Genomic DNA, 26,368 nt, shown 5'->3' with positions numbered 1-26,368 from the left:
GTTGCTCAGATTAAATAAAATGACAAAACTTTTCTTCTACATATAAAAAGTGCAACATTAAACAGTTTCAAGTCAACTCAGCCTCAGATTAACTTTTCTTTTCCCCCCCAGCCTGGCTAACTTGGCAGTAAGAGGATATATGGGCTTATTGTTCTTCCACCATAGAAGTGGGTCAAAATCTAGTTTCTAATGCAATATGGTCTTAAATATGCTGCTATAAAAACATTTGTTATTGCTTTAGCCCTGCATACATACATACATATACATACATACATATGTATACATATACATATTTGGAAACGTCCGGCAAGTTGGATTGAGAATATTACCGGGCCGTAATTTGCACAGGACCATAAAAAGACTTGTACAAAAGTTTGAAAGTCTATACTTTGAGCGACAGTTCAGTGACTTAAACACTGGAATAATATGGTCATATTTCCTGGTTCTAGTCAGCAGCATTCTGGATGTAGTGCAGCTGCTTTGCAGTTCTTTTAGAGAGCCCAATGACAAGGCAATTGCAGTACCGTAGTTTAACCTCCTGTAAACTAAGGCATGGAATGGTCTTTCTAAGTCTGCTTTGGACATTATTCCTCTGATTTTGCCAATGTTTTCAGGTGGAAAAAAAGCTGCCGATGTTATTGATTTATTGCAGCTGTGAACGTTCAAGTCTGGGTCCATTATTACCCCTTAATTTCTAACCTGATCATTAGGTTTCAAGGAGAGGGTTTCACTAATAATACCTTCTGTGAGCCAAATACAATTACTTTGTTTTTGTCGGGAGTTCAGCTGAAGAAAATAGCTTTGCATCCAAACACTGATCTTTTCCATGCAGCGACAAAGTGAATCAACAGGCAGACGTTCACGTGCCGTCAGTGACACGTAGATCTGAATGCCATGACTTGTTACGGTAGGACACATAAGAATAGAATAGAAAGTACTTTACTGATCCCTGGGGGAAATTCAGCACCACAGTTGAATTTCCCCCAGGGATCAATAAAGTACTTTCTAAGCTTCAGTATTATCTGGCCTATTGACAGCAGGTACAAGTTGAACAATAGAGGTCCCAGAATCAAGCCCTGAGGAACCCCGCGGATAATTAGGTTTCACAAATTAAACGGTGTAGAGCGCCAAACTAAACATACTGTTATTAGAAAAATATTAGAAGTTAAAGGACAATTTCATGATTTCCATTTAAAAAATATTTAAGTGGATAATCTACTTGTTTATAAAATAATACAATAATGGATTAAATTGACCCTATATTGCCAAAAGTATTTGGCCACCTGTCTTGACTCACATATGAACTTGAAGTGCCATTCCATTCCTAGGCCTTTGGGTTCAATATGATGCCTTTTGCAGCTTCAACTCTTCTGGGAAGGCTGTCTACATGGTTGCGGAGTGTGTATATAGGAATTTTGGACCCCTCTTCCAAAAGCGAATTGGTGAGGTCGCACACCGATGTTTGTCAAAAGGCCTGACTCCCAGTCTTCGTTTTAATTCGCCCCAAAGGTGTTCTATCGGGTTCAGGTCAGGACTCTGTGCAGGCCAGTCAAGTTCATCCACACCAGACTCTGTCATCTATGTCTTTATGGAGCTTGCTTTGTGCACTGGTGCACAGTCATGTTGGAAGAGGAAGGGGCCCGCTCAAAACTGTTCCCACAAAGTTGGGAGCGTGGAATTTTCAAAAATGCTTTGGTATACCGGAGCATTCACTGGAACTAAGGGGGCCAGGCCAAACTCCTGAAAAGCAACACCACACCATAATTCCTCCTCCACCAAATTTCACACTCGGCACAATGCAGTCTGAAATGTACCGTTCTCCTGGCAACCTCCAAATCCATACTCGTCCATCAGATTGTCGGATGGGAAAGCGTGATTCGTCACTCCAGAGAACACGTCTCCACTGCTCGAGAGTTTAGTGGCGCCGTGCTTTACACCACTGCATCCCACACTTTGCATTGGACTTGGTGATGTATGGCTTAGATGCAGCTGCTCGACCATGGAAACTCATTCCATGAAGCTCTCTGCGTACTGTACGTGGGCTAATTGGAAGGTCACATGAAGTTTGGAGCTCTGTAGCAACTGACTGTGCAGAAAGTCTTTGCACTATGCTCTTCAGGATACGCTGAACCCTCTCTGCCAGTTTACGTGGCCTACCACTTGGTGACTGAGTTGCTGTTGTTCCCAAACGCTTCCATTTTCTTATAATAAAGCAGACAGTTGACTTTGGGATATTTAGGAGCGAGGAAATTTCACAACTGGATTTGTTGCACAGGTGGCATCCTATGACAGTTCCACGCTGGAAATCACTGAGAGCGGCCCATTCTTTCACAAAAGTTTGTAAAAAGAGTCTCCATGCCTAAGTGCTTGATTTTACACACCTGTGGCCGGGCCAAGTGATTAGGACACCTGACTCATTTGGATGGGTGGCCAAGTACTTTTAGCAATATAGTGTATATAGCGTTGTAGCGAATCAAAGCGCGTCATACAGAAAAACATTGTTATGATGGGGAACGGTGTTATAATATAAAATCACTACCAAATGCCCAATCCTCACTGTAGCTAAATACACATTTACTGCCACACATCCAGACTATCGTGCTTATTGCATCAGTTGTTGCCTGTGGGTTAGCCTGACTTCCGGTGCCACTAACACCGGGGAAACTCACTTCGCCGAGAGCTTGTAAACTCTTCACAGCTCCCACGACGACCTGGTGGTCCACTCCGAGGCTGGACGCTACATTTAGACTATCCACGCCGTCGTCCACCTTCTCAATGCGCTGAAGTAGAGACTCCACCACGCGAGCGTCCGCCATACTAGTGGCCACCCGAGCTTTGAAGGAACGGAAGTGACGTTGCAGCGTCTTTTTTATTGTTGGCAGTGGGTAACTTCCGGAGCGGGTCGAGATGTTTACACTTTATTTGTTCCCCGGTATCTTTCCTAATCAAAATACTCGTACTCCGACATTCCTACTTTATAAACAATTCCGAACCTTTAAAATGTTAAAACAAACAGGGCAGCTTCCTGTGCATGAGATAAACATCACCGTAACATCCTATAGTGGGTAGTCAGGCCTTCAAAATAAAGGCACGACACTAGGAAGTAGTTTTCCCTTTTCCTGCTCGAGTAGTTATTCTTGCGTACATAAATTCTTCAATTTTTGCTGCTTGTCCCTTTCGAGGTCGCCAGGAGTCTTGTTTTTCCTGAAAGTTATTTTCAAATGCATGCCAAAACATGCATACCGTATTTTTCGGGCTATAAGTCGCAGTTTTTTCCCCCATAGTTTGGCTGGGGGTGCGACTTATACTCAGGAGCGACTTGTGTGAAATAACACATTATCATAAAATATCAAATATTATTTAGCTCATTCATTTAAGAGACTAGACGTATAAGACTTCATCGGATTTAGTGGAGTGACAGATTGGTAAACACAATATAGCATGTTCTATGTTATAGTTATTTGAATGACTCTTACCATACGTTAACATAACAGGCACATTCTCAGTTGGTTATTTATGCATCATATAACGTACACTTATTCAGCCTGTTGTTCACTATTCTTTATTTTAAATTGCCTTTTAAATGTCTATTCTTGATGTTGGGTTTTATCAAATACATTTCCCCAAAAAATGCGACTTATACTCCAGTGCGACTTGTTTTTTTCCCCTTCTTTATTATGCATTTTCGGCCGGTGCGACATATACTCCGGAGCGACTTAATACTCCGAAAAACACGGTAATTATGTAGACACCTTTGTCACTTCAGCAGTTACACTTGCACACCCTAGCAATACTCACTCATTTAATATTTTTTAGCAAAATAGTTTTGTAACAATATGCTTGCAGTGGGCTATAATTACTGTTACTATGTCTCTCATTCAACAGACGATGGCAATTCTACGACACCTTGAAGTAAGTGATCAACATTAATGATAAAATGTCAAGAAGTTATGAGTCGGAAACAAAAATTCAAAATAATTTGTTTAAATACAAACACATTTGTTACATACACAGAAGGAAGAAAAAAAATATCACCCACAAAATTAAAAGCTACTTGGAGCACTAATATGGAATAAACAGGTGCATTTCCAGTAGTCTTCGTCATTACTAAAAGTAATAATCTAATAAAGGAAAATAACGTCAAAAACTGAAAGCCTAGGAGATAAAATTGTTGCAGTCGCTTTCCAACTTGTTAAAAAAATGTCCGTGTTACACAAGACCCATAGCATCTCAGTTTCCTACTCGGTGATTTTATAAATACAGAACAAGACAACTATGTAACTAAAAAAGAAATGGCAAAGCTCTTCAAATATGTGGCCGGGTATTAGCTGGACACCTTCTGGAGTTCATGTGCAACACACCACCTAATATGCATATCAACAGCAAACATGGAGGAAGGCAGAGGAGTAGAGGCGAGCCATCAATTATTTTCTTTGCAGATGATTTTGGAGATGACGAAGCATGCTAGCGAGTCTATCAAAATTGGTAATTTCCACCGTCGTCTCCCTGGTCGTAGCCTCCATACTGAGAGTTGTCGGTCCCGCCAAAGCCCGAGTGGTCGGCCCCGCCATAGCCCGAGTGGTCGGCCCCGCCATAGCCCGAGTTGTCGGTCCCGCCATAGCCCGAGTGGTCGGCCCCGCCAAAGCCCGAGTGGTCGGCCCCGCCATAGCCCGAGTGGTCGGCCCCGCCAAAGCCCGAGTGGTCGGTCCCGCCAAAGCCCGAGTGGTCGGTCCCGCCAAAGCTCGAGTGGTCCCCGCCACCTCCCTGCGAGTTGTAATTAGACTGGTTGCTGAAACCTTCAGAGGGAAACAAAACATGAAGTTTGAGGTAAAACAAATGTGTCCAACAATAATCGGTTTTAACGTGCACAGAAAGCACTCAAGCTCACCTTCATAATTGTAGTCCTGGTTTCCGCCGCTGCCACCGGTCACCTGGCTGGGGTAGGCAGTGCTGTAAGAGTATCCGCCCCCAGTGCCCTGGTTGAAATTCTTCTTTCCTTGCCCATAGCCCTGGCCGTACTGGGAATAGGTGCTCCGTCCCGCAGGGTTGTTGGCCTTGTAGCCTCCAGCCCCTCTGCCGCCAGACAACTTCTGGAAAGGTGGCTTTCCTCCGCGTGTGAAGAGTTTGGTTTTGACATTTTTAGGCGCAGCTGTGGTATTGTAGGCTCCGTCACCCTCGTAGTATGAGCCAAATGAGCCAGAGCCCGTGGTCGATCCAAGCTTTGAGCCCATGTTTGATCCAAGCCCCGGGCCCATGTTTGATCCAAGCCCCGGGCCCATGTTTGATCCAAGCCCCGGGCCCATGTTTGATCCAAGCCCCGGGCCCATGTTTGATCCAAATCCCGGGCCCATGTTTGATCCAAGCCCTGGGCCCATGTTTGATCCAAGCCCTAGGCCCATGTTTGATCCAAGCCCCTGGCCCATGTTTGATCCAAGTCCTGTGCTGGCCAGAGAACCAATTGAAGGGCCACCTGATAGCCCGCCTCCTCCGTTTGCACCACCGTTCTTGTAGAAATCTGAGAAGTAATAGCACGGCACTATCTTAGCATGTAGCAACGCACTACTCACAAAAAGTCAGGGCTATTTAACATTCCGTGGAAACAGACCAGGTGAACTAAATTCGAACTTCTTCAAACTTATGCACGTCTGTTCCACGTTTCACTACTTTTTGTACAACTTGCTGTTCTCTGCAGTGTATGTTTGTAACAAGCACACAAAAAGAGTCAGGCGATGTAGGAACAATATGGTTAAAAAAATGCATTTATTGCGACAAAAAGAACGAAAAACGCCTATTTCAAAAGTTAAAACACATGCAGAAGCAGATCGTCTTGGAGTGGGGTTGCAAGTGGACTGACAAAGCTAAGGATCAATATATTTCCAGGGTTGCGGACTTGAGTTGAAGGTTGTTCTGGAAGCAGATCTGAGTGTGTTTGACTTATCTACATACAAGTTGTGGGGGGGGTTTTTGGGAGGGGGAAGGGAAAGGGGGTCTAGTTCTCAAATTCGTGGGAGCCAAAGGAGTCTGAGACAAAGTCACCTAAAGAGTGAGACAAGGCAGAGAGGAGGGGAAAATGTCAAAATTAGGTTTTTATATTTTTCTGCCTTAAAAGCAGCAGTCAATTTGGATGTCCAGATTGTATTCAGCATGACTTATCATTTTGGGAAAAAAATATGTATAAAGTTCTCTGCTCCTGTCACGCTCAGGTAGGTCAGTCCTTAGGATAGGATGCCAAACGGAAAAAGGTGTGTAGGGGAATTGTTTAAAGGCCTATAGTTCAAAGTGCAAATCACTGAATTTGGGATTATCGCAATTTAGTATGAGCTTGCTTGTTTGCTGCCTTTTACTGGTGCAGTGCATGCGAGATGTGGCAAGGCTGCCCGGCCTGACATAACAAGAGCAGCGCATAGATGTATGGTCGCACTAGACTGACTGATGTATGCATCATGTAACAGGGAAAATCCAATCAAAACAAAAAGTGAAAGGAGTACTTACTGTATCCAGACCCGGAGCTGTTGCCGTAACCGTACGTGCCGAAGCCTGTTGAATAAGAGATGGTCAATAGTCAGTTTGGACCAATGTCGAACATGTCTATGAAGGGTTCATTCAATAAGGCAGTGATTCTCAACTGGTGGGTCATAGTTTAAGTACCAATGATTGTCTCTCTCTCACACACACGCACGCACGCGCGCGCACGCACACACGGTGTGGTGAAATGTGTCCTCTGCATTTGACCCATCCCCTTGTTCACCCCCTGGGAGGTGAGGGGAGCAGTGGACAGCAAGCCGTGCCCAGGAATCATTTTTGGTGATTTAACCCCCAATTACAACCCTTGATGCGGAGTGCCAAACAGGGAGGCAATGGATCCCATTTTTATAGTCTTTGGTATGACTCGGCCGGGGTTTGAACTCACAACCTGAGTAGGTGTACGACTGGGTGGGTTGTGATAAATAAAATATTAAATGTGCTTACTTTTGACATTCAATTAACGTTTGTGTTGATTTGAAAAAAAAAAAGAAAAAAAAAAGGTACATTTGTAAATATTGTGAATAAAGACACATTTCAGTACTAAAGTGCTTGTCTGCAAGAAAATGATGAGGTGTTTACGTGACGGTTTGCCATGGTTACACGCAGGGCAGGACGGTATTATAGTTAATAGCGGTATATTTTAGAAATCAGTATACATCTTAGACCAGTGGTTCTCAACCTTTTTTCAGTGATGTACCCCCTTTGAACATTTTTTTAATTCAAGTACCCCCTAATCAGAGCAAAGCATTTTTGGTTGAAAAAAAGAGATAAAGAAGTAAAATACAGCACTATGTCATCAGTTTCTGATTTATTAAATTGTACAACAGTGCAAAATATTGCTTATTTGTAGTGGTCTTTCTTGAACTATTTGGAAAAAAAAAGATAAGAATAACTAAAAACTTGTTGAAAAATAAACAAGTGATTCAATTATAAATAAAGATTTCTACACATAGAAGTAATCATCAACTTAAAGTGCCCTCTACTTGATTTGATGTTCAGTTTATGAACTTGCATTCATATTTTGTTGAAGTATTATTCAATAAATACATTTATAAAGGATTTTTGAATTTTTTCTATTTTTAGAATATTTAAAAAAAATCTCACGTACCCCTTGGCATACCTTCAAGTACCCCCAGGGGTACACGTACCCCCATTTGAGAACCACTGTCTTAGACAAACCGCCGTTTGCTCGCCCCCGCCCAATGAGAGTTGACGAAGGCTTCTCTAACGCACAATCATGCGCTGCACATCAAACTTCATGGATGTTCTTATACGTGCAAACACATCTTGGAAGGAGGAAGGGGAGGGGTTTAGGAGCCCATGGAGGGGGAGCGGGGGAGAACAACAAATAAGCGGCGTTTGGTAATTTTAACGTGAAATAAATTATATCGATATTACGATATTTTCTTAATTCATATATTGTTTAAAAATATATCGGTATATTATAAAAAATCAATATATCGCCCAGCCTTAGTTATCGGGATATAAATATCGCAACGCACCGCACACACACACACCTAGAAGATCAGGAGCATTAAGTGACAAAGGCACTGTTTGGAAAAGAGTATGATTTTACTAGGGCTGTGAATCTTTGGGCACTGCACAATTTGATTCAATTCTTGGGGAAAACGATTCCATTCAGAATAGATTCTCAATTCCAAACAATTCTTGATTTAAAATTAATACTTTAATAACATTGGGTGCCAGTGCTATGATGACCTACATTCCTCCATAAAATAAATAAACAGCTAAGATAAGTATTTATATTACTTAAAAAAGCTTTTTAAATTAAATTCTTCCCTTTATAAAGTCAAATACAAATAAGGAAACATAAGTACGGTATCCTACACTTCTCTTTTATAAAGTAAATATTTACAGCATATATGGGCATCTACATAAACAATATGATTGATTGGTCTGAGTGGCTGGACAAGTCAGATTTAAAAAAATTAAATAAAAAAATGTTTTTGATTCGATTTAAGTTAAAAGTACCAATGATTGTCACACACACACATTAGGTGTGGTCAAATGTGTCCTCTGCATTTAACCCATCCCCTTGTTCACACCCTGGGAGGTGAGGGGAGCAGTGGACAGCAGCGGTAGCCACGCCCGGGAATCATTTTTGGTGATTTAACCCCCAAGTGCCAAGCAGGGAGGTAAATGGGTCTCATTTTTAGTCTATGGTACAAATAAGAATTGCGATTTCATTCGAAAATCAAATTTTTTTTTTTGGATACACCTACATTTTACTTACAAGGTAAACCATATTTAGCAACCCTAGCATCCATTTTTATATCACGTTCACTTGCAAGGATCTCGCCATCTCCTGCTTTTGTTAAAGGGGAACTGCACTTTTTTGGGGGATTGTGCCTATCATTCACAATCATTTTGAAAGAGAAGAACACACGTCTTTTTTTAAAATTCAGGATTCTAAAGACAAAAAAACGAAAACACATGACTGCATCACAACAAAAAATGAATCGTTTGCACTAACAAACCCTGCAGTGGTAGAAAGCTACCCAAAATCAACTGGAAAGCCAGCTTGACCAAACGGACAATGCCCATCGAGTAAGTCAGTATAAAACTGACTATGATACATGCAGCAAATCATGCTTGTGAGTATAACCACATACACTGTCGAGCTAGCTGTGTACAAACAAAACATGAAATGTGGGCTAATACTTTACAGATACTATAATATGATTGTTTTTCAGTCAGTAGATTGGTGTCCTGTCGCATTGTGTTGTGCATTACAAACTCAAAAGCCATTCATCCGCTGACGAAAAAGCTAGCTTACTCTTGCTATTGTCTGACAATAACAACGCAGCTACAACTTGTTTTTAAAGCAGGTTCGGGGAAGGTAAATTAAGTATTGTTGGCGGTTTTGGATGCATTTTTAGTAAATTAAGAGGCAGAATGGATTGCTCCCGTTAGCAGCATTGCTAGCCACCTAAAACAAGACTATTATTACAAATTCCATCCATCCATTTCCTACCTCTTATTAGAATGCAAAAAAAATTAAATAAAAAAACATGTGTTCTTGTCTCTCTTAAGGAATGTGAACGATAAGCAAAACTCCAAAAAAAAGTGTAGACCCCTTTGTTAATTGCGGGTCCTACAGCCATGAACGTCAGTCATCTTTTTCAGACTGAATATATACAGCATTTTTTGGTTTAGTAAACAAATTTGATTTTTATTTTATTTTTTTTAATTTGTGCAGTTTTATTTTTTGCAGTTGACATGTTCCACCAGATTTTCCTAAGGTTCTTATGACTTTTTTGGTATAACTTCTATCCAATTAATATAATTGCATGGCTCTAGTTGTAGAAAAATGTGTTATAATTTAATGATAAAGGGAAAAAAAACATGGTTCCCAGTGCTTGACTAGTTGAGACATACACTAAAGTGTTTGTCTGGTGTTTTACCTCCTCCTCCTCCTACGGCGCCTCCGTTATTGAAACCCCTGCCTCTTCCACGACCTCGTCCTCTACCGCGGCCTCTGGGTGCAGGCGGTCCCATCATGAAGCCATCGTTCTGAAAAGGACATTTTCAACACGATCAATTTGCATTGTCAAGGACTCGGCCAGGACAGACATTGTCATGCTTTCCTCTGGGTGCTTACCATGTATGATCCCTTTTTCTTTTTTGCCACTACAGTCAAAGAACTCTCTGGAAAGAGCCGGTCCAAAGCAGCCAGTGCCGCATAAGCCTTGGCCACCTTCTTGTTGGAACCGGTCCCCTGGAATTTCTTTCCGTCTATCTCCACCTCCATGATAAAGTGCTTGTCATGGCTGCCGCCGGTCTCGGTGATAAGTTCATACTTCAGGCCACGGCGCTTCTCGTTCAGTTCCATCACCGGGTTCTTGCCGTGTTTGGTCAGAATCGGTCCCTGTTTGGCGGCCTGAAAACAGAAACAGGGAGAAAAAGTCAGCACTGGAAAGGACTTGCATTGTTTCATCGCTTCGTGTATGTAACCAAATTCACCTCCGCAGCATCAGTCTTATCAGCGCTGGCTGTTTGTGTCGGTGCTGGGGAAGGTACAATGTTTTTTTGTACAGGCTTCATATTCACCACAGGTACTGGGATTTCTTCATCCATTCCAGTAGGTAAACCCATGTCTTCCAGGGCCTGCAGTCCAAAAATAATGCAGTCAGTTTAAAACATGTTCTATGTAGACAGTCTTAGTAATGTTATTAACCCTTGAATAACATAACAAGCTCACCTTTACAGCGACATGCAGCTTGGCAGTACGTTTGGATGGGCCCGACGCCTCGAAGGCCTTGCCATCAACTTCTACTGACATAGTGAAAACGGGAACATGGACCGGGCCAGTTTGCGATATCAGCTTGTATTGTAGACCCGGCTTCAGCTGGTTAAGCCGCATCAAAGCATTCATAGCCTGGGGAGGATCAGGTTTATCTTCGGCAGCTGACGGACAAAAGACAATAACGAAATGTATGCAGATTAAAAACATGCGGGGAATATTAACACAAAGAGAGAGAATCTACGTAGAGAAGTGGGAGACTTAGTTAATTTTATTCATTTAACAGAAAGCCTTTGACAATATAGACCAAAGTGACTTTGAAAAAGTAACAAGGGGTCAAGCTTGCAAAGTAAACGTACATTTTTTCTGCAGTTTTTTCTTCTTCTTATTGGGACTCTTGTCTTCAATCCCCTCTTCTTCCTCAATCGGCCTTTTCATTGCTGGAGCATATGTTGAGCTGGGTGGGATTTGCACTGAACAACAAAAATTGTGCAAAATGTACAAGGTTATTTACACATACTAATGCATTTAAATAAGGCTGTCTTCAAATAGTCCAAGATTCAATTCGGAGGAGTGCAATTCAACTATCACCCTCGCATCCTTTAAACCTTCCTCTTACAACATAAAGCAGGGTGAGTTGAGAAGATAATCCATTTCATTCATCTGGTTGTCTTTAAATATAAGTACCGTATTTTTCGGACTATAAGTCGCAGTTTTTTTTTCATAGTTTGGCCGGCTCCATTGCGACTTATACGTTTTTTCCTTCTTTATTATGCATTTTCGGCAGGTGCGACTTATACTCCGAAAAATACAGTATTTAAGAGATGGAGCTCCAATCTTGCAAAAGATAATGATCATTCTACAGGTTCACATAAGGAAACTTTTGAAACGGCTTTTACTTCCTCTATGAAGTCAAGTGTGATGCCTTCTTTGCACTGCGCCAGACCCGATCAAAAACTGGTTGTCTTTTTTGAGGTTGAAAAAGGCGCAATTAAAGTCTCTTCTTGCTTTGTTCACTTTAATGAAACACGGTATTCCTTTTATAAATACATTTAATTAACTTTGGAATATTCACCTATGCTTGCTAGAGCACATCCGTGTGACGTTACTGACACCTAGTTGACCAGTCAGTATACAGTACTACATATCACCACCATCTTGTTTATTTCAGTGCCCATTACATCGCTCTCGAGCTACAGGTCGATGGTGGAGAGTGTGTCAGTCGATCGCCAGCCAGGCATGAAAAAAATACGTAAAAATTAGCGATCATCAATCTTCACTAAAACGTCACTTTTGTCACTTGATTGACATTCACGGCACCCGAGGGTCTTGTGAGATGACGCTGGCTGCTGCCAGTTCATTGTTAAATTTTTTTTACCGACAGCACAAGCTAGCAAGCTACGGAGTTTGCCGCCAACGTATTTCTTGTAAAGTGTATCAAAAGGAGTATGGAAACTGGACAAATAAGATGGCAAAAACCAACCACTTTCATGTGGTATTGGACAGAAAGGACTTTTTTTCTCCTCTATTTGAAAATGTGGATGTTATCAGCACTACTGTCTGATTCCAATCAACTTTGATCATTATTGTCATTAAACACCTTTAACTGGTCAACAAAAAATTATTTTTCATTAATAAATAAAATGTAATTATATATATATATATATATATATATATATATATATATATATATATATATATATATATATATATATATATATGAATGAGGTAGATCCCCTCGACTTGGTCAATTGAAAAGTAGCTCGCCTGCAGAAAAAGTGTGGGCACCCCTGTCTTAAAACAAGGCAATAGATTTGATTGATGGTCACCGATGGTCAAAATCTAAAGAAGCAGTTTCACTATGTGAACCTTTAGACGAAACCAGTCCTATAATTAAGTACCCTTTGTTTTAAGTGAGTGATTTTTTACCTGAATAATCAATTTGAGGTCCAGGAGATTTCTTGGGTATCTTGCTGGGGAGCGGGTCCATTCCAAGCAATTTGTGAAGCTGTCCAAACGCTGACAGCCTCAAGGCATGCTAAAGACACAAGCGAGGGTCAATTTTCAGAGTTATGAACGTGCTCACACCTCATGTCATCTTTCTTACCTGTGCACTCAATGTGATATCTTCCCGCTGCTGATAGTCCAAGTGGCCAATAGCGTCTGTGGACTGCTTCTCACACGGATCACATATTCCAGCGCCATCTACAACGTGGGAGAAAAAAGGCTCTTTTATATCCATTGTTGCATCATTGAAATCAGTAGAAATAGTAAAACAATACAGGAATATTAACACAGGCTTACCTGGCATCAGGATTCCTGAAGAAAGACATTCTAGAACTCTGCGAAGTGCTTCTCCTGCCATCATGGGCCGGTTTCCTGTGCCAATGGCTTTCTCACAGATCAGCTCTAGTGGCTAAACAGGAGAGATGAGACTTGTTAAGATTCGCTCATCTTTGACCTTAGATGTGCAAAATGCAGGCGCAGCATATTAAATGGCATAGCATGGTGATGCTGTTTCCTACACACCCCCTTTCAGAAATCTTAAAATGGTAAAAATAGGTCAAGTAAAGCTGGATATATGATTCATGATGCTCACGAATGTTATAATGAGCTTTCTGAAGGTCGAAAAGATTGTTTAGCACGGACACATTATTTGTTGTGTGTATTGTTAGTAAATAGTAAATACCTGAGATCTCAGCCGGCTTTGAAGGTCAATACACTATTAAAACTTCACATGAGATCTTTGAATTACACATTTAAAAAAATTTGCATTCTGAGTTATAAAAAGGAAGGAAAAAGATCTGCCGTTTCCATACTCAGATTTTAATCCCAATGTGTTGATACAGAGTGAAAAATTGACCTGACAGTCACACGAGACATTACTAGGGAAAAAAGGAGGTCCACACAAAAGTACATTAAAGCGCTTAACCCAGAAAGGTTAAAGTGTCTGTTATCAAGTAAGTAACGCAGAACTATAACCCTAACATCACAGTAATGCAGTGTGATGAAATGAGTCATGACAATGGAGTTGGTTAAAAAATGTGCCTGCAGATCTGCCATTAAAGAAGATAATGTGGCAGGCATCAAGTGTTGTACATGGCATGTAATCTGAGCATCTTTGATTTTTCTTTATACCTTACACAAACTATTATTCCAAGAGCCTTTCACTCACCCAACCACAAAGAGGAGTCCATGTGGGGACACGGGCACACAGGTCCCTTAGAACCCGAATGACAATCACACAGGAGCGCAGTCCGTTGGCTCTGGCCTGAGGACACAGGTAAGGGAGAAGGGGCACGATGACGACAAACAAAAGTCAGTCAAAGAGTAGAGACAATAACAGGGTATAAAATGAAAATTCATGTACCGGTAAATTGAATTTGAAAAATAACACCACACACACTAAAACACCTTAGCATAGTTATGGAAATGTATTAAGACAAAGAAGGAAATGCTAACATTTCCCCTACTTATGTTTTGAGTTCTGAGTCAACAAACAGACATTCACACTAGTATGGCGATCAAGCATAAAACATTAAATCTGAGTCTTAAAAGGCCTACTCGATAAGCCAAGCTTAAAATTAGTACCGAGTTAGACAATTCTATAGGTTACACGCCTGTCATTAAAAGTTAATGGCAGTGCAGCATTGTGAATGAGTAAAATGAAAACTACTAAACAAAAATCCCCACTAAAACTGCACACAGTGCAATAATATGATAGAAAAGACAACAAAGATGAGGCTAAGAAAATAAAAAACAGCATAATTTTGTGCTTGCAATCATATTTCTCATGCAAACACTTATTTCTTCATTTGGCTCACATACCAAAAAGTAATGCCAATCTAGTCATCTGACAGGTGAGATATCAAGATGCTGATTGAAGAGCATCATTTTTGCACAGTTTTATATAAATAAGCTTTTTAGTCAGCGCCATATAAGTTGACAAATATTTGAGCCAAATATGGGAAACAAGGCTTTTGTCTGCATATTAATAAATTTCCATGTGATATTTGTTTAGCATACACTATTTGGACAAAGGTATTAGGACACCATTGTAGCAAAATTAGGTGAAACTGAAAGAAAACGGAGTGGGCATGCCTTATGTTAGGAGCCCTTATTTTTATGTTTTAAGATTTTACAAAGTCCAGTTCATGTTTAAGACTTGGTTCGTTCATCCGCAATAACTGATATTGGAAAAGCTCACAATCTCTTAGTTAATCCTAAGGGTGTTTGTTGGGGAAGAGGTCAGGGCTCTAGAATGATTTCACACCATCATCGAACCACGTCACCTTACATCATGGTGAAATGGAAAGATGGGGGAAAAAAATTGTCCAAAAAGTGTTTTTGGCAGGCTGTATGTAATTTTATGTACAATTCACTAAGAGGTGAGCAAGGCATTTGTCCATACAGTGCTAATTCGCTTAAAAAAATAGAGCAATCTACCTATTGCTTACTATTACTACTCCTTACATTATATAAATATTGCAGTTAAAACATAGCATAAATGGGTGCTTACACAAGGTAAATGTCGAAAAAAATGTGCTGTTAACCCCTGCAGCTGAGAGACTAACTGACTCAAGGACACTGTAATGGCAAATGTTTCACATCAAGTCACTACAGGAAGAACACTTCATATAATGAAAACAAAACATGGAAAAAAAACACCAAATAAAAGACAAAAAAGACGACAAATTTGAATCTATTTCTGTTTTAAAGATAAATAAAAGACAAGATCCAAACCTGGAACCACTTAGCGTGGCGAAGAGACGCCAAGGCAGTTAGGCATTTCTGCCTGTCCAGAGCATCCGGGGGATCGTTGACTGTTAGCGTTTCTATCGGCAGGTGGAATAAGAAGACAAGGTACAGTTTGACCAAGGGGTGTTCTGTCAGCCGGCCAGGGGGAACACAGGCAGCCTTCCCAAACCACAGGCAGGAGGGGTAAGGGGAGGGGGACTCCTCCGTTGGAAAACCACCAAACGCTCTCAACCTCCGAGTTAACATGGTGTTGCACAGTGCGGCAAGAACGACATCCACTTATAACCAACCAGCTACAGTAATGTGAAGTTTGAAAATTTCAAAGAGTGTTTATCAAATGGATAAGTGGTTGTATGTGGAGGTTGTATCTCCGTGGTTTGCATCAGTGTCAGTTTTTTTTTCCCTGAGCTTGACAGGAGGAAGAGCCCCTCCCCTTTGCCCCAATACTGGGTGCACTGCACTTTGCCCCTTCCGAGACAGAGAGCGGCCAGTTGGTCAAAGGTCCAGCGTCCCTAAAATTGACAAACTAGAAGGCTTGACAGAGAGAATCAGAATTGGAACCACAGGTAGATAAAGGTACACAAGAGGTGATATCAAAACAAGTCTGCACTGCAGCAAAACTGATGGCTTACAAAGACCCAAAGAAGGGGTCACCAGTATGGTAGAGTTGCAGATAAGGTCAAGGGCCTCTGCTGAGGACCTCCTAGAGCAGGGGTCTCAAACTCCATTTTCCTGGAAGTAGCACGACGTATTCACTTCAGATTCACGTATTGGGGGGGGGGCTACCCACATATGCGGTCCTCTCCAAGGTTTCTCATAGTCACATCGACGTCCCACTGGGGTGAGTTTTTCCTTGCCCTCATGTGGGCTCTGTACCGAGGATGTCGTGGCTTGTGCAGCCCTTTGAGACTTAGGGCTATATAAATAAACATCGATTGATTGATTGATGACTTCAACCAGGTGCTACAGTGACCCTGAGCTAAAAATAAAAAACTGAAAGTAAACATTTAACTGTATTTTTCGGACCATAGGGCGCACCACATTAGAGAGTGCACTGTCGATGACTGGGTCTATTCAGGTCCATTGTCATACAAAAAGGCGCACCGGATTACAAAGCGCATTAAAAAGGACTAATTTTATTATTATTTTCCAACATTTTAAACACTTCCTTGTGGTCTACATAACCTTTTGTCAAAATGTTGCAAAGATTATGTGTTACAGACAATCTTCAAGTCGCTTTTTGACCATCGCGGCGTTCTGTGGGCAATCTTTTTTATATGGCTCCACTTCAACGTCTTCTCCCCGTCATCTTTGTTGTACCGGTAGTTTTTAGTGTTTCCATAGCAGGTTTACTGACAGATATAAAGTAGAACGGTTTCCACTTAAAAGGCAACAGCAGACGATAAACATCACACAAGAGGATAGAGAAAAAGAAAAAAACTTATTGACTACAGCATCGGACTACAATGGCAGAGGCGTGCAAATTTTCGGGACTTCTGCAGATCCCAAAAACAAATTAGCAGGTACCATTTCGGGGTCCTTTTACGCACGCACTCACCCCCCCGTAATAATACCCGTATGTTGAAGCACAATACGTCTGACTACGGTAGCCGTAATGCGCCTACAATCCATTAAGTGGGGCGGCTTCGTAGTTGACCAAAATCTTACTGAAACATTTTGACACATTTTTGAGCGCCGTGTGTAATGTTCTATCTTCTCAATGAAACATCAAAGTTTTGGTGTTGCTTGCTAGCGTCATTTATTGAACAGACGTCACCTGCTGTCCACATGCATCTTTTCGGTGTGACTGCCATTTACTGGTCACACTTATTACACCATGTACCAAACAAAATTGCTTCGAGGTCGACAGGCAGAACCAGAATTAATACATACATTAGACGCACCGGGTTATATGGCGCACGGTCAATTCTTAAAAAAAATTTAAGGATTTTTAAGTACGCCTTATGGTCCAAAAATATGATACGCTTGAGGATCCCAGGAAACACTTCTGCTTGCGCAAAGGAAGTTGCTCTTTATGCAAGTTTGAGCAGTAATTTTCTATTCTAGTGGGATTCAAAATTGCCATAATACATTTAACGATTATCTGCACCTACACTAAACTATGATTTAAGTACAGGGCTACAAAATATGAGGCTGCGGGCTGCAAATGGCAAACCGCGAGTTTGAAACCCCTGTCCTAGAGTGTCTTCCACCAAGACGTACAGTTCAGTATGCATTTCAATAATAAAGGGTCTTAAAATATAACATGATTTCTTGGCACTGGCACACATAGTGGGCTGTTTGTGAAGCTGCAAAAATTGTTGATTATCATGGCTGACAGAGATTTATCCCCTTTTCAAAGTAAAAATGAATGTATAGAAAAAGGAGAGGAGTAAGATTCACAGCTGTGTTTTTTGTACACAGGAACTGTCAGCACACTTGATTATACATTGTCAGATTTATTTATTCTTAAAACGCACCATCTGGGTGGTTTACTCCCAATCCAAGTTCACCTGATCCGAACTGTACCATAGTGAATTGAACTGCTTGGTGGAAACATGGTCTTATTTACAGTTGAAGACTATCTACCATAAATAACTACAGATGTGCAAGTAAAAAGTATTGTATGTGATCTGGAGGAAAATCCCGTGGACCACTGTAACAGCATGGACATAAGGAATCCACAAGTTCATGTCAATATCTGCAACCCTAAGGTTTCCTGCCAAGGAACATTGCAGTCAAAGTGGGTCAACCAACCAAGGACAGTTTCAGAATATTTTGTGCTACTCATTTTTGCTGCAATGCAAACCGTTCATCAATGATAAAGCACATGCAAACAAAGTGGTCTCTCTTTTAGTCTTTGTTTCAATTCTCACTAAGCCTTCATTTCTTTGGTGACCTGACCTTTCAGGGAGAAAAGAAAGCTACCTGTCCTCTACTGTATATTGGGCCATCAAAAATGTACAATTACATTACATGGAACTATGAGAGTGTCTAGACAGCTATAAGCATAGCACAGTTCAGTCATGTGACAGTGTAGTCTTATCCCCTAGCTCCATTGAAGGCCCAATAAACAATATCTGCCTTGTCTTGTTGCCTGCATGGCTTCCCAGCTGGAGATGTGGGGTGCCAGAAGAAGAAACACTGTCGCTCTGTTGCACTTACCGTCAGCCGCAGCCTTCTCCATCTCCTCGCGAACCAAAGGGGAAGTCAGGTGAATGGTGAGGTTGAGAGGCGGCTCCTTTGTGCTTTTGATGGTGATAGTGGCCTCCTGCACATCCTGGCTTACAACATACTTGTCTTCTGTGACGATCTGCGGGTGACAATGTTTAAAGAAATGTCAACTCTTGGGCCCGAATACAGATATTTTGGAAAAAAAATATATAATTTTAGTCTATCATCTACAAAAAAAGAGTTTAGGTCCCTAAAAACTGAGATTTTGGAAAACTCCAGTAAGAGTTTGGACTGTAGGGCAGGGGTGACCATTACGTCGATCGCGACCTACAGGTCGATGGTAGACGGTGTGTCAGTCGATCGGTAGCCAGGCATTAAAAAAAATTTACCTAAAAATTAGCGATAATCTTCACTAAGACGTCACTTGATTGACATTCACAGCACCCGAGGGTCTTGTGGGATGACGCTGGCTGCTGCCAGATTATTAAGAAGAAAAAACCTTTTTATTTCAACAGACTCTGACGCCGTACCTGCCGTCAAAACTCCAAACACCGACTGCACAGTTCCTGTCTTCACAATAAAAGCCTTGCTTCATCCTGCCTGCGCTAACAAAATAAGAGTCTCAGAAAGCTAGCAAACTACAGAGTATGCCGCCAATGTATTTCTTGTAAAGTGTATAAAAAGGAGTATGGAAGCTGGACAAATAAGATGGCAAAAACCAAACACTTTCATGTGGTATTGGACAGAAAGGAGGACTTTTTTCTCCACACGTGGATGTTATCAGCACTGTCGTCTCATTCCAATCAATTCAAGTCATCAGAATCAGGTAATACACCAACTTATGTAAAGTAAGAACAAATATAAAATACAAATGTATTTCAGTGTTAGGAGTTAAATGGTGGAACAAGCTCAGTGATGAGTTGAAGATATGTAGTTCTTTGTTAAGGTTTAAGAAAGCCTTGAACAGTGGAATAATGGAAAATTATAAAATGTAGAAACGATTACTTTCATCAAATTGATTTTTTGAATGTTGATGTTCCAGGCAATCTAATTTTCAGTCAATCTATAGGATAGAAAAATATAAGCCTTGGCGTCAGCCTATTCCTTTTTTCGGTCATTCTTTTTTTGTGTGTGTGTATTTGTATGATTCTGTGCTGTTAAAATTGATCACGCAAAATGGTTGATTATATGACCAAAATATAATAATGTTATTCATTCACTTATATTCTCGTCTTCATGAAAAAAAAGAAGCTATGTGTGTTAAACTTGCTTGTATTATCATTAAACATATTTACCTTGTTAACAAAAACATATTTCATAAATGAATGAATATAAATTATATATATGAAGCGGCAGAAAATGGATGGATGGATGGAGGTAGATCCCCCCTCGACTTGCTCAATTGAAAAGTAGCTCGCCTGCAGAAAAAGTGTGGGCACCCCTGTTGTAAGGTAAAAACTGAGCTTTTTTTGGACAGAACATCTGCTTATTGACTTAGCGGATGATTCATGTTGTGCAGTGGTTGACAACCTCACTTGCACAGGCAGTAGTTCTCTCACCTTAAGCTGTGTATCGATGTTGTCGGTCACCTTCTTCAACAAAGTGATGGTTGGCTTGTCCTTACATAAGAGTACCAGTTCAAGGTCCAGATCTCCCTTCAGTAGGAGGCCCTTTGCCACCAGGCCCACCCTCATCACGCCACGAAGACTTCGGATGGGTTGTTCCTTCTGTTCAGTGCTGCATGGCAAAGACAAAAATCAAACAAGAGTCAAAACATTTACTGTGTATTTTTAAAATTTAAGTAAGGTCAAATGTATTGAAGCTGTGGATGTTGATAGTCTGTCATCAAAGATTATCTTGCTGGTTAATGCTGCGTTAAATCAGTGCTTCTCAAGTGTTTTCTCTTCGTTTCCCCTAGGAACCCACGACCAACAATAGTATTCGTCTATAAAACTGTTATAGGTACTCACAACCCAGAATCACTTTGTTAACATTGGTTTAATCTGTAACAGAAAAGATTTAAAGAGCATGAATTTACCTGAAAATCCTTATTTTAACTATCACATTTTTTAGGCTGATTAGAACCATTTGATACTAAAGAAATACATTTTACTCAATAATACATTCAAATAAATTCTAAACAAAAATGAATAAAAAAACATGTGATGATATTTTTTAAATCAATCAGGATTAATGGCTAGAATGAGCATGTTTTTATTAAGTGAGATTACCCCATTACATGAGAAGGACTGAGTTCAATGATGTCAAAGTAATGTCTTCCTACCTTTCCTTATCGGCTTCTGAGCCATCAGTGTCTGACTTCTCCTGTTTATCCAGCCAGTCTGACACAGCCTTTAGGGCTCGTTCTGTATGGGACACCATGTTTTGGACATTCTCCAGTTCCTCCTGACTTGGGTAGATGGCTGAATGCTTGGCCATGACATGGCGGTCGTCATGCAAGAAGACACGCAAGGAGCGATATCGCAGAGGCGGTCCCTGTTGGAGAGCAGAGACATAATTGGAATATAAATGAACACAACAAAAGAAGTCAAATATTTATGATAAAGTACATTAACACAATTGCACGCTCTTCAATTCTGTTGAATCTATATGTACAGGACATTATTGGAATATCAATAAACACAAAGGATTTACACATGATATAGTAATCATTAATTTAAGATTAAGTGCATTTACAATCGCAGACACTTCGATTCATAAGAATTAGCAGAAATCAACCAAGGGCACTACTCTGGCCGCATATTTAATCTGCATTGAGGTTTGTTTGTTTTTAATTGGTGCAATATTGTAATCACAAGTTGCAAGTTTTTTTTTTCCTGTCACCGGTATGTGACAGGCATTCAGAATTGTTGAGCCTTGTTTTTTGCATCTAACAGGGAGAAAGAGGTCTCATGCTCAACACTTGAGCGCATTTATTTAACAGTAGAATTAACTGAACACAGTGCGTCTTCTTTTCAGTCATTAACAATCTTGTATGGTCCGCTCTCAGGGTGCGACAAATGTCGCCGGCAATTATATTTGTCGACAATAGTCGTGACGTCATGACTGATGTTTTTACGGGCGGAAGCGGGTCCGCGCGGATACTCGCAAAAACATTGCCAGAACTTAACTAATGTAAAGCATCCAAACAACAGAAGAATAAGTGATTATTACATTTTAACAGAAGTGTAGATAGAACATGTTAAAAGAGAAAGTAAGCCGATATTAACAGTAAATGAACAAGTGGATTAATATTTAATTTCCTACCAATTGTCCTTAATAATTTTGACAAAATAATAGAAGGGAAAATGACAACATGTTACTGCATATGTTAGCAGATAAATTAAGAGCATTTGTTTGTAATAAGAAACATGTTTAATGTACTGTAACATTTTCTGTTAAAATAAGCCAATAATGCCATTTTCGTGGTTTCCTTTATTTAGAAAAGTATCAAAAAGTACCGGAAAGTATTGAAATACATTATATTACCGGTACCAAAATATTGGTATCGGGACAACACTAACACCACTATATACCGGTACATATATATACACACACACACATATATATATACACACACATGTGTATGTATATATATATATATATATATATATATATATATATATATATATATATATATATGTATATGTGTGTATATATATATATACACACACACACACATATATATATATATTTATATACATGTATACACACACACATATATATACACACACACACACACATATAAATAAATAATAAATGATAAATGGGTTGTACTTGTATAGCGCTTTCTACCTTCAAGGTACTCAAAGCGCTTTGACACTACTTCCACATTTACACATTCACACACACATTCACACACTGATGGAGGGAGCTGCCATGCAAGGCGCTAACCAGCACCCATCAGGAGCAAGGGTGAAGTGTCTTGCTCAGGACACAACGGACATGACGAGGTTGGTACTAGGTGGGGATTGAACCAGGGACCCTCGGATCGCGCACGGCCACTCTTCCACTGAGCCACGCCGTCCCTTGAAGTTTGATGTATACATGGCCAAGAAGAACGCGGAGTTGGAATATAATTACAACACTTTATGTACATATTTATATACAGATTTCAACAATTAGTGATTCACTGAAATATATTTATTAATTGTGGTTCTTACAAAAAATATGTCTTATAAAATATAAAAGCTAAAATGTCTCTTAAAGCTCTGCCCCTTTAATTAGTGCATATTAAATAATTTAACTTTAGCCTACTACTACAACCATATTATTTACCAGCAACATAAAGTGAAACAGAGGCAGAGGTGTCCTGCCAGTCAGTCAACCTCCTTCTCCTCCTCCTGCTGAACAGGTCGCACTGGAGCTAGTCTCGCCCGCCAGACCCTCCTCCAGAGAAGAGGGAGACACTGGAGCTTACCGTGCTGGGTGTTATACAGCCATGACTTAAATTGTGGCATTTTTAGCCATTCTGGATCGAACCCAGTCGCTCTATGTTTTGTCGTGGTCCTCTCTATAAGGCACATAAGAATATAAAATAGGACCCTTTTCATGAGAAAAGTGCATTTCCGATCTGACCCTGCTTTATTTTTCAGTGTTTGCTGGGTCTCACCTGTTCCCTCTGCCCTAGCTGGCTCTACATGCTGCCTGTCTTTCTCCTCCCCTCCAACATCTCCCTGCGTACTTACTATCCCTTCCTCTTCACCCTCTCTTACTGCCACAGCTGCGGCACTAGTTGAAGCCTGGAAATATTGGAAGCAAATTAATTTTCACACTGATGGACGTCTGTTCACTTTCCTTATGAGATTTCAAAGTGTCTACACCGTTTTGATAATACCTCCTGTGGTCCGGAATGTAGGCCTACCTCCTCTCCAAGTCGAGCCCTTTTCGGCCGTTGAAAATATTTTTCTATACTCATCTGTGTGAAGGAGTGAACATCCAACATTAGAAGGTATTACTAACGAGCAGAACCGCTCTATGTACAGTGCCGTCTAACCTTAAGCGGCAGCAGCTCAACACATGCAGGGTTCAACGTTAAGGTTTTTTTTCTACTTGCCCGACTTCTCAAATCTACTTGCCCCAATATTTTTACTTGTCCTACCTAGGTTTTTTTCTGGCTGTGTAGTGCTCATGGCTTATATCTTACCAAAATCCTTCCCGTTGACTATTTACAACACTACACAGTAATTATTATTATTATTATCTATAATTACATTTAAATGGCATTGCATACATGTAAAATTAAATGCTATTTCACATTATTTGACCAGTAGCAGTTACACCCATCTGAACAGGCCAGCCACCTGTTTAAAGCCTGATCACAGTTGAAATCTTGAAATGAAGGGCCTTTAATGGCCAAAACATTAATCTGGACAACATTTTAACAGCTGGTTGGCTCAGATTTTATTCTTTTCATTGTATTCACATGCTGCAGTGGACAATTCAGCGTCAGTATTATTGCAGTATCTGAAGCACCGTCTCCACGTGTGTTTATTGACAACAGGGTTATAACCTGGACACGTTAGCTTGTCGGTATGGTAACACGTGACTGTTACTAAGTGCGTCTGCCCCCCGAGTCAAACAGCGGCGGTGTTAATGAAGCAGCGTCAGGCTGCTCACCGTCAGTGAAACGCTCGGTGAAATCGCAGATTAACGGTAAATATATGACGAGCCGCGAGCGATGCAGCTATAACCTATCTACCTATAACCTATACTACCCTCGTATTTTGATCCGGTCGGCCCGTTCTTCTTTTACTTCGTCGTCGTCTTCTTCTGGCCCACCAGGTGAATTAAGTGCTATTGGCGGAGTTACAATGCATAGTAGGCTACCGCCACCTACTGCACCGGAGTTGTAACTACAAGCAACATTCACAAACAGAGTCCCATTGCTTTTATGAGCGGTCGAGCGAGTCAAAAGCCGAAAAATCCATTTGTGGCGGGCCGCCACAAATAAATGAATGTGTGGGAAACACTGTACCGGTATATACATATACACACATACATACATATATATATATACATATATATATATATATATACACACACATATATATAAATATACACACACACACATATACACTGTCCATCACTAATTCTTTAATACAGGGTGCCGCAATTCAGTCTCCGCTTTCTCTCTCCGAGTCGAAACTCTAGTCTTCTGTTCCTAGCCCATAAGACCCCATATATTTTATATTGATTTGTAGCACCAACCCGTTACACATGAAACAAAAATCGCCAAATCGAATCTGCAATTAATTTTTTTCTCAAAATCCTGCAGCCCTAAGCACTACTATATTCTACTCTGTCCATTCGTGAAGCACTACTATATTCTACTCTGTCCATTCATGAATGGGGTCAGGCCCCCACGCTTTGGGAACATCTGATTTAAGGGACAAACATGGAATGAGTGATTACCATCTTCATCGTTAATATTTTAGCAGCAGCTGGTAGGTTGCAATGTGGTCTGAAAAAGATTAAAAAAAACAATGGTTATTCATATTTTACAGTAACGTTTCATATACTGTGCATCAATTAGTACGGCAACGTTACAAAAAGAAAACGCCGTTTATCAAAGCCTCGGATGGTGACGTTCAATCGACAAAAATGATGCGATTAGTATGAAAGCACGCCTAGTTCATATGTTTGTACATTTTTAACTTTATAAATAAAGGTGTATATTTAAAACAAAGGGGAAAAAAAGTATGAAACACGCCGCGTTGTGGAATTGATTCAGTCACATTATTGCTCATTAAATGCGTAGAAGCAAATGTCTATTGACACAATTATACTTTATTTAGATTCACCCACGAAAAAGTAAAAGCACATTAATATTAAACACCGCGCAACATTTGGCCAAACGTAAAAGACGACGCCATTTTGATTCCGCTGCTCGATGGCGATGATGCTAACGTTAGCTAGCGCCTCTTCATTGTTCGTCAAAGACGCGCCACAAACAATTCACAATGACGATAAACAACCACGGTCATCTTAATCACATACGTTAAGTTTAAAGAGCCGTGTGCTATTAAATACAACCATTTACACCGCGATACCAAACACCGACTTATGTAAGAAACGCACGCACCCTCCATTTAAAACGTGCTAGCTTAGCATTATCGACGTAGCATCTTGCTGGGGGTTTTTTTAAGCAAAACCAGTCTTGAAGGGAGACGCTGTAGAGACGTTGGTGTTTACAGTCAAATTATGGCGCAATATTTCCGTTACAAAGGCGGATAACGTTGTTGTTTGTGTGAAACTCACCTTGGAGTAGTTTCTCTCCTCTCCGCACGTAGAAAAATGTCTGCAGGAAGATGGATGGACGCTTTAGAAAAAACCAGCAGGATGCCACGCCCACCAACATGCTGATTGGACGGTGTGGGGCTATTGTCTTTTTTTTAACCAATCGGAAACGCTGTTTCTCAAACATGGCGGTGTCTTCAAGCTACTTGATTTTTTTTCGTCTGAAGAGCTGAAAATATTAATAGTGTGAATGCTCCAAAACATTCACAGTCTAGTGATGGGTTGATGAGGCGTCATGACGCGTTTCGACACATTGCAAAACTGTATTGATACTGTGTCCATACTGTGTCACTAGCATACTTGCCAACCTTGAGACCTCCGATTTCGGTATATATATATATATATATA

At 40.6% G+C, this 26,368-nt stretch overlaps 2 protein-coding genes across 4 annotated transcripts in view; both read right to left on the bottom strand.

Moving 5' to 3' along the window:
• farsa (phenylalanyl-tRNA synthetase subunit alpha) overlaps positions 1 to 2,840 on the bottom strand; it is a 28,518-nt gene extending 25,678 nt beyond the window's left edge. Inside the window, exon 1 of the mRNA XM_061973615.1 lies at positions 2,670 to 2,840. Within this exon, the coding sequence (XP_061829599.1) occupies positions 2,670 to 2,816 (147 nt within the window). The 5' untranslated portion in view covers positions 2,817 to 2,840. The remainder of the gene's footprint in view (positions 1 to 2,669) is intronic.
• Positions 2,841 to 3,968: 1,128 nt separating this feature from the next.
• Positions 3,969 to 26,085, bottom strand: ilf3b (interleukin enhancer binding factor 3b). Of its 3 annotated transcripts, XM_061973613.2 has the most exons (18): positions 25,982 to 26,085; positions 25,136 to 25,184; positions 21,006 to 21,217; positions 20,281 to 20,458; positions 18,713 to 18,860; positions 15,533 to 15,624; positions 13,965 to 14,060; positions 13,094 to 13,205; positions 12,897 to 12,994; positions 12,719 to 12,827; positions 11,149 to 11,262; positions 10,748 to 10,953; positions 10,510 to 10,653; positions 10,148 to 10,426; positions 9,951 to 10,059; positions 6,493 to 6,537; positions 4,889 to 5,515; positions 3,969 to 4,796 (listed from the first exon to the last, which is right to left on the bottom strand). In XM_061973613.2, exons 2-18 carry the CDS (start codon positions 25,142 to 25,144, stop codon positions 4,477 to 4,479), a joined length of 2,898 nt encoding a protein of 965 aa, XP_061829597.1. In that variant the 5' UTR covers positions 25,145 to 25,184; positions 25,982 to 26,085; the 3' UTR covers positions 3,969 to 4,476. The 3 variants fall into 3 exon arrangements, with proteins under 3 accessions (XP_061829597.1, XP_072771808.1, XP_061829598.1); XM_061973614.2 differs by lacking the exons at positions 3,969 to 4,796; positions 4,889 to 5,515 and adding an exon at positions 5,742 to 6,036; XM_072915707.1 differs by lacking the exons at positions 15,533 to 15,624; positions 18,713 to 18,860; positions 20,281 to 20,458; ... (1 more) ...; positions 25,136 to 25,184; positions 25,982 to 26,085 and having other exon boundaries at positions 6,493 to 6,539; positions 9,950 to 10,059; positions 13,965 to 15,485.
• Positions 26,086 to 26,368: the final 283 nt, after the last annotated feature.

The sequence above is a fragment of the Nerophis lumbriciformis genome, linkage group LG22 (assembly GCF_033978685.3).
Source record: "Nerophis lumbriciformis linkage group LG22, RoL_Nlum_v2.1, whole genome shotgun sequence".
Taxonomy (NCBI): Eukaryota; Metazoa; Chordata; class Actinopteri; order Syngnathiformes; family Syngnathidae; genus Nerophis; species Nerophis lumbriciformis.
The sequence above is the reverse complement of the archived record's forward strand: the minus strand, read 5'-3'. Positions and strand labels throughout refer to the sequence as shown.

What these genes read in the sequence shown, in the direction of transcription:
- ilf3b (XM_061973613.2), bottom strand. An exon ending in GGAGAAGGCTGCGGCTGACG is followed by an intron (nt 15,625 to 18,712) that starts GTAAGTGCAACA and finishes ACCTGCCGATAG; the next exon opens with AAACGCTAACAGTCAACGAT. An exon ending in ATAAGACTGATGCTGCGGAG is followed by an intron (nt 10,427 to 10,509) that starts GTGAATTTGGTT and finishes TTCTGTTTTCAG; the next exon opens with GCCGCCAAACAGGGACCGAT.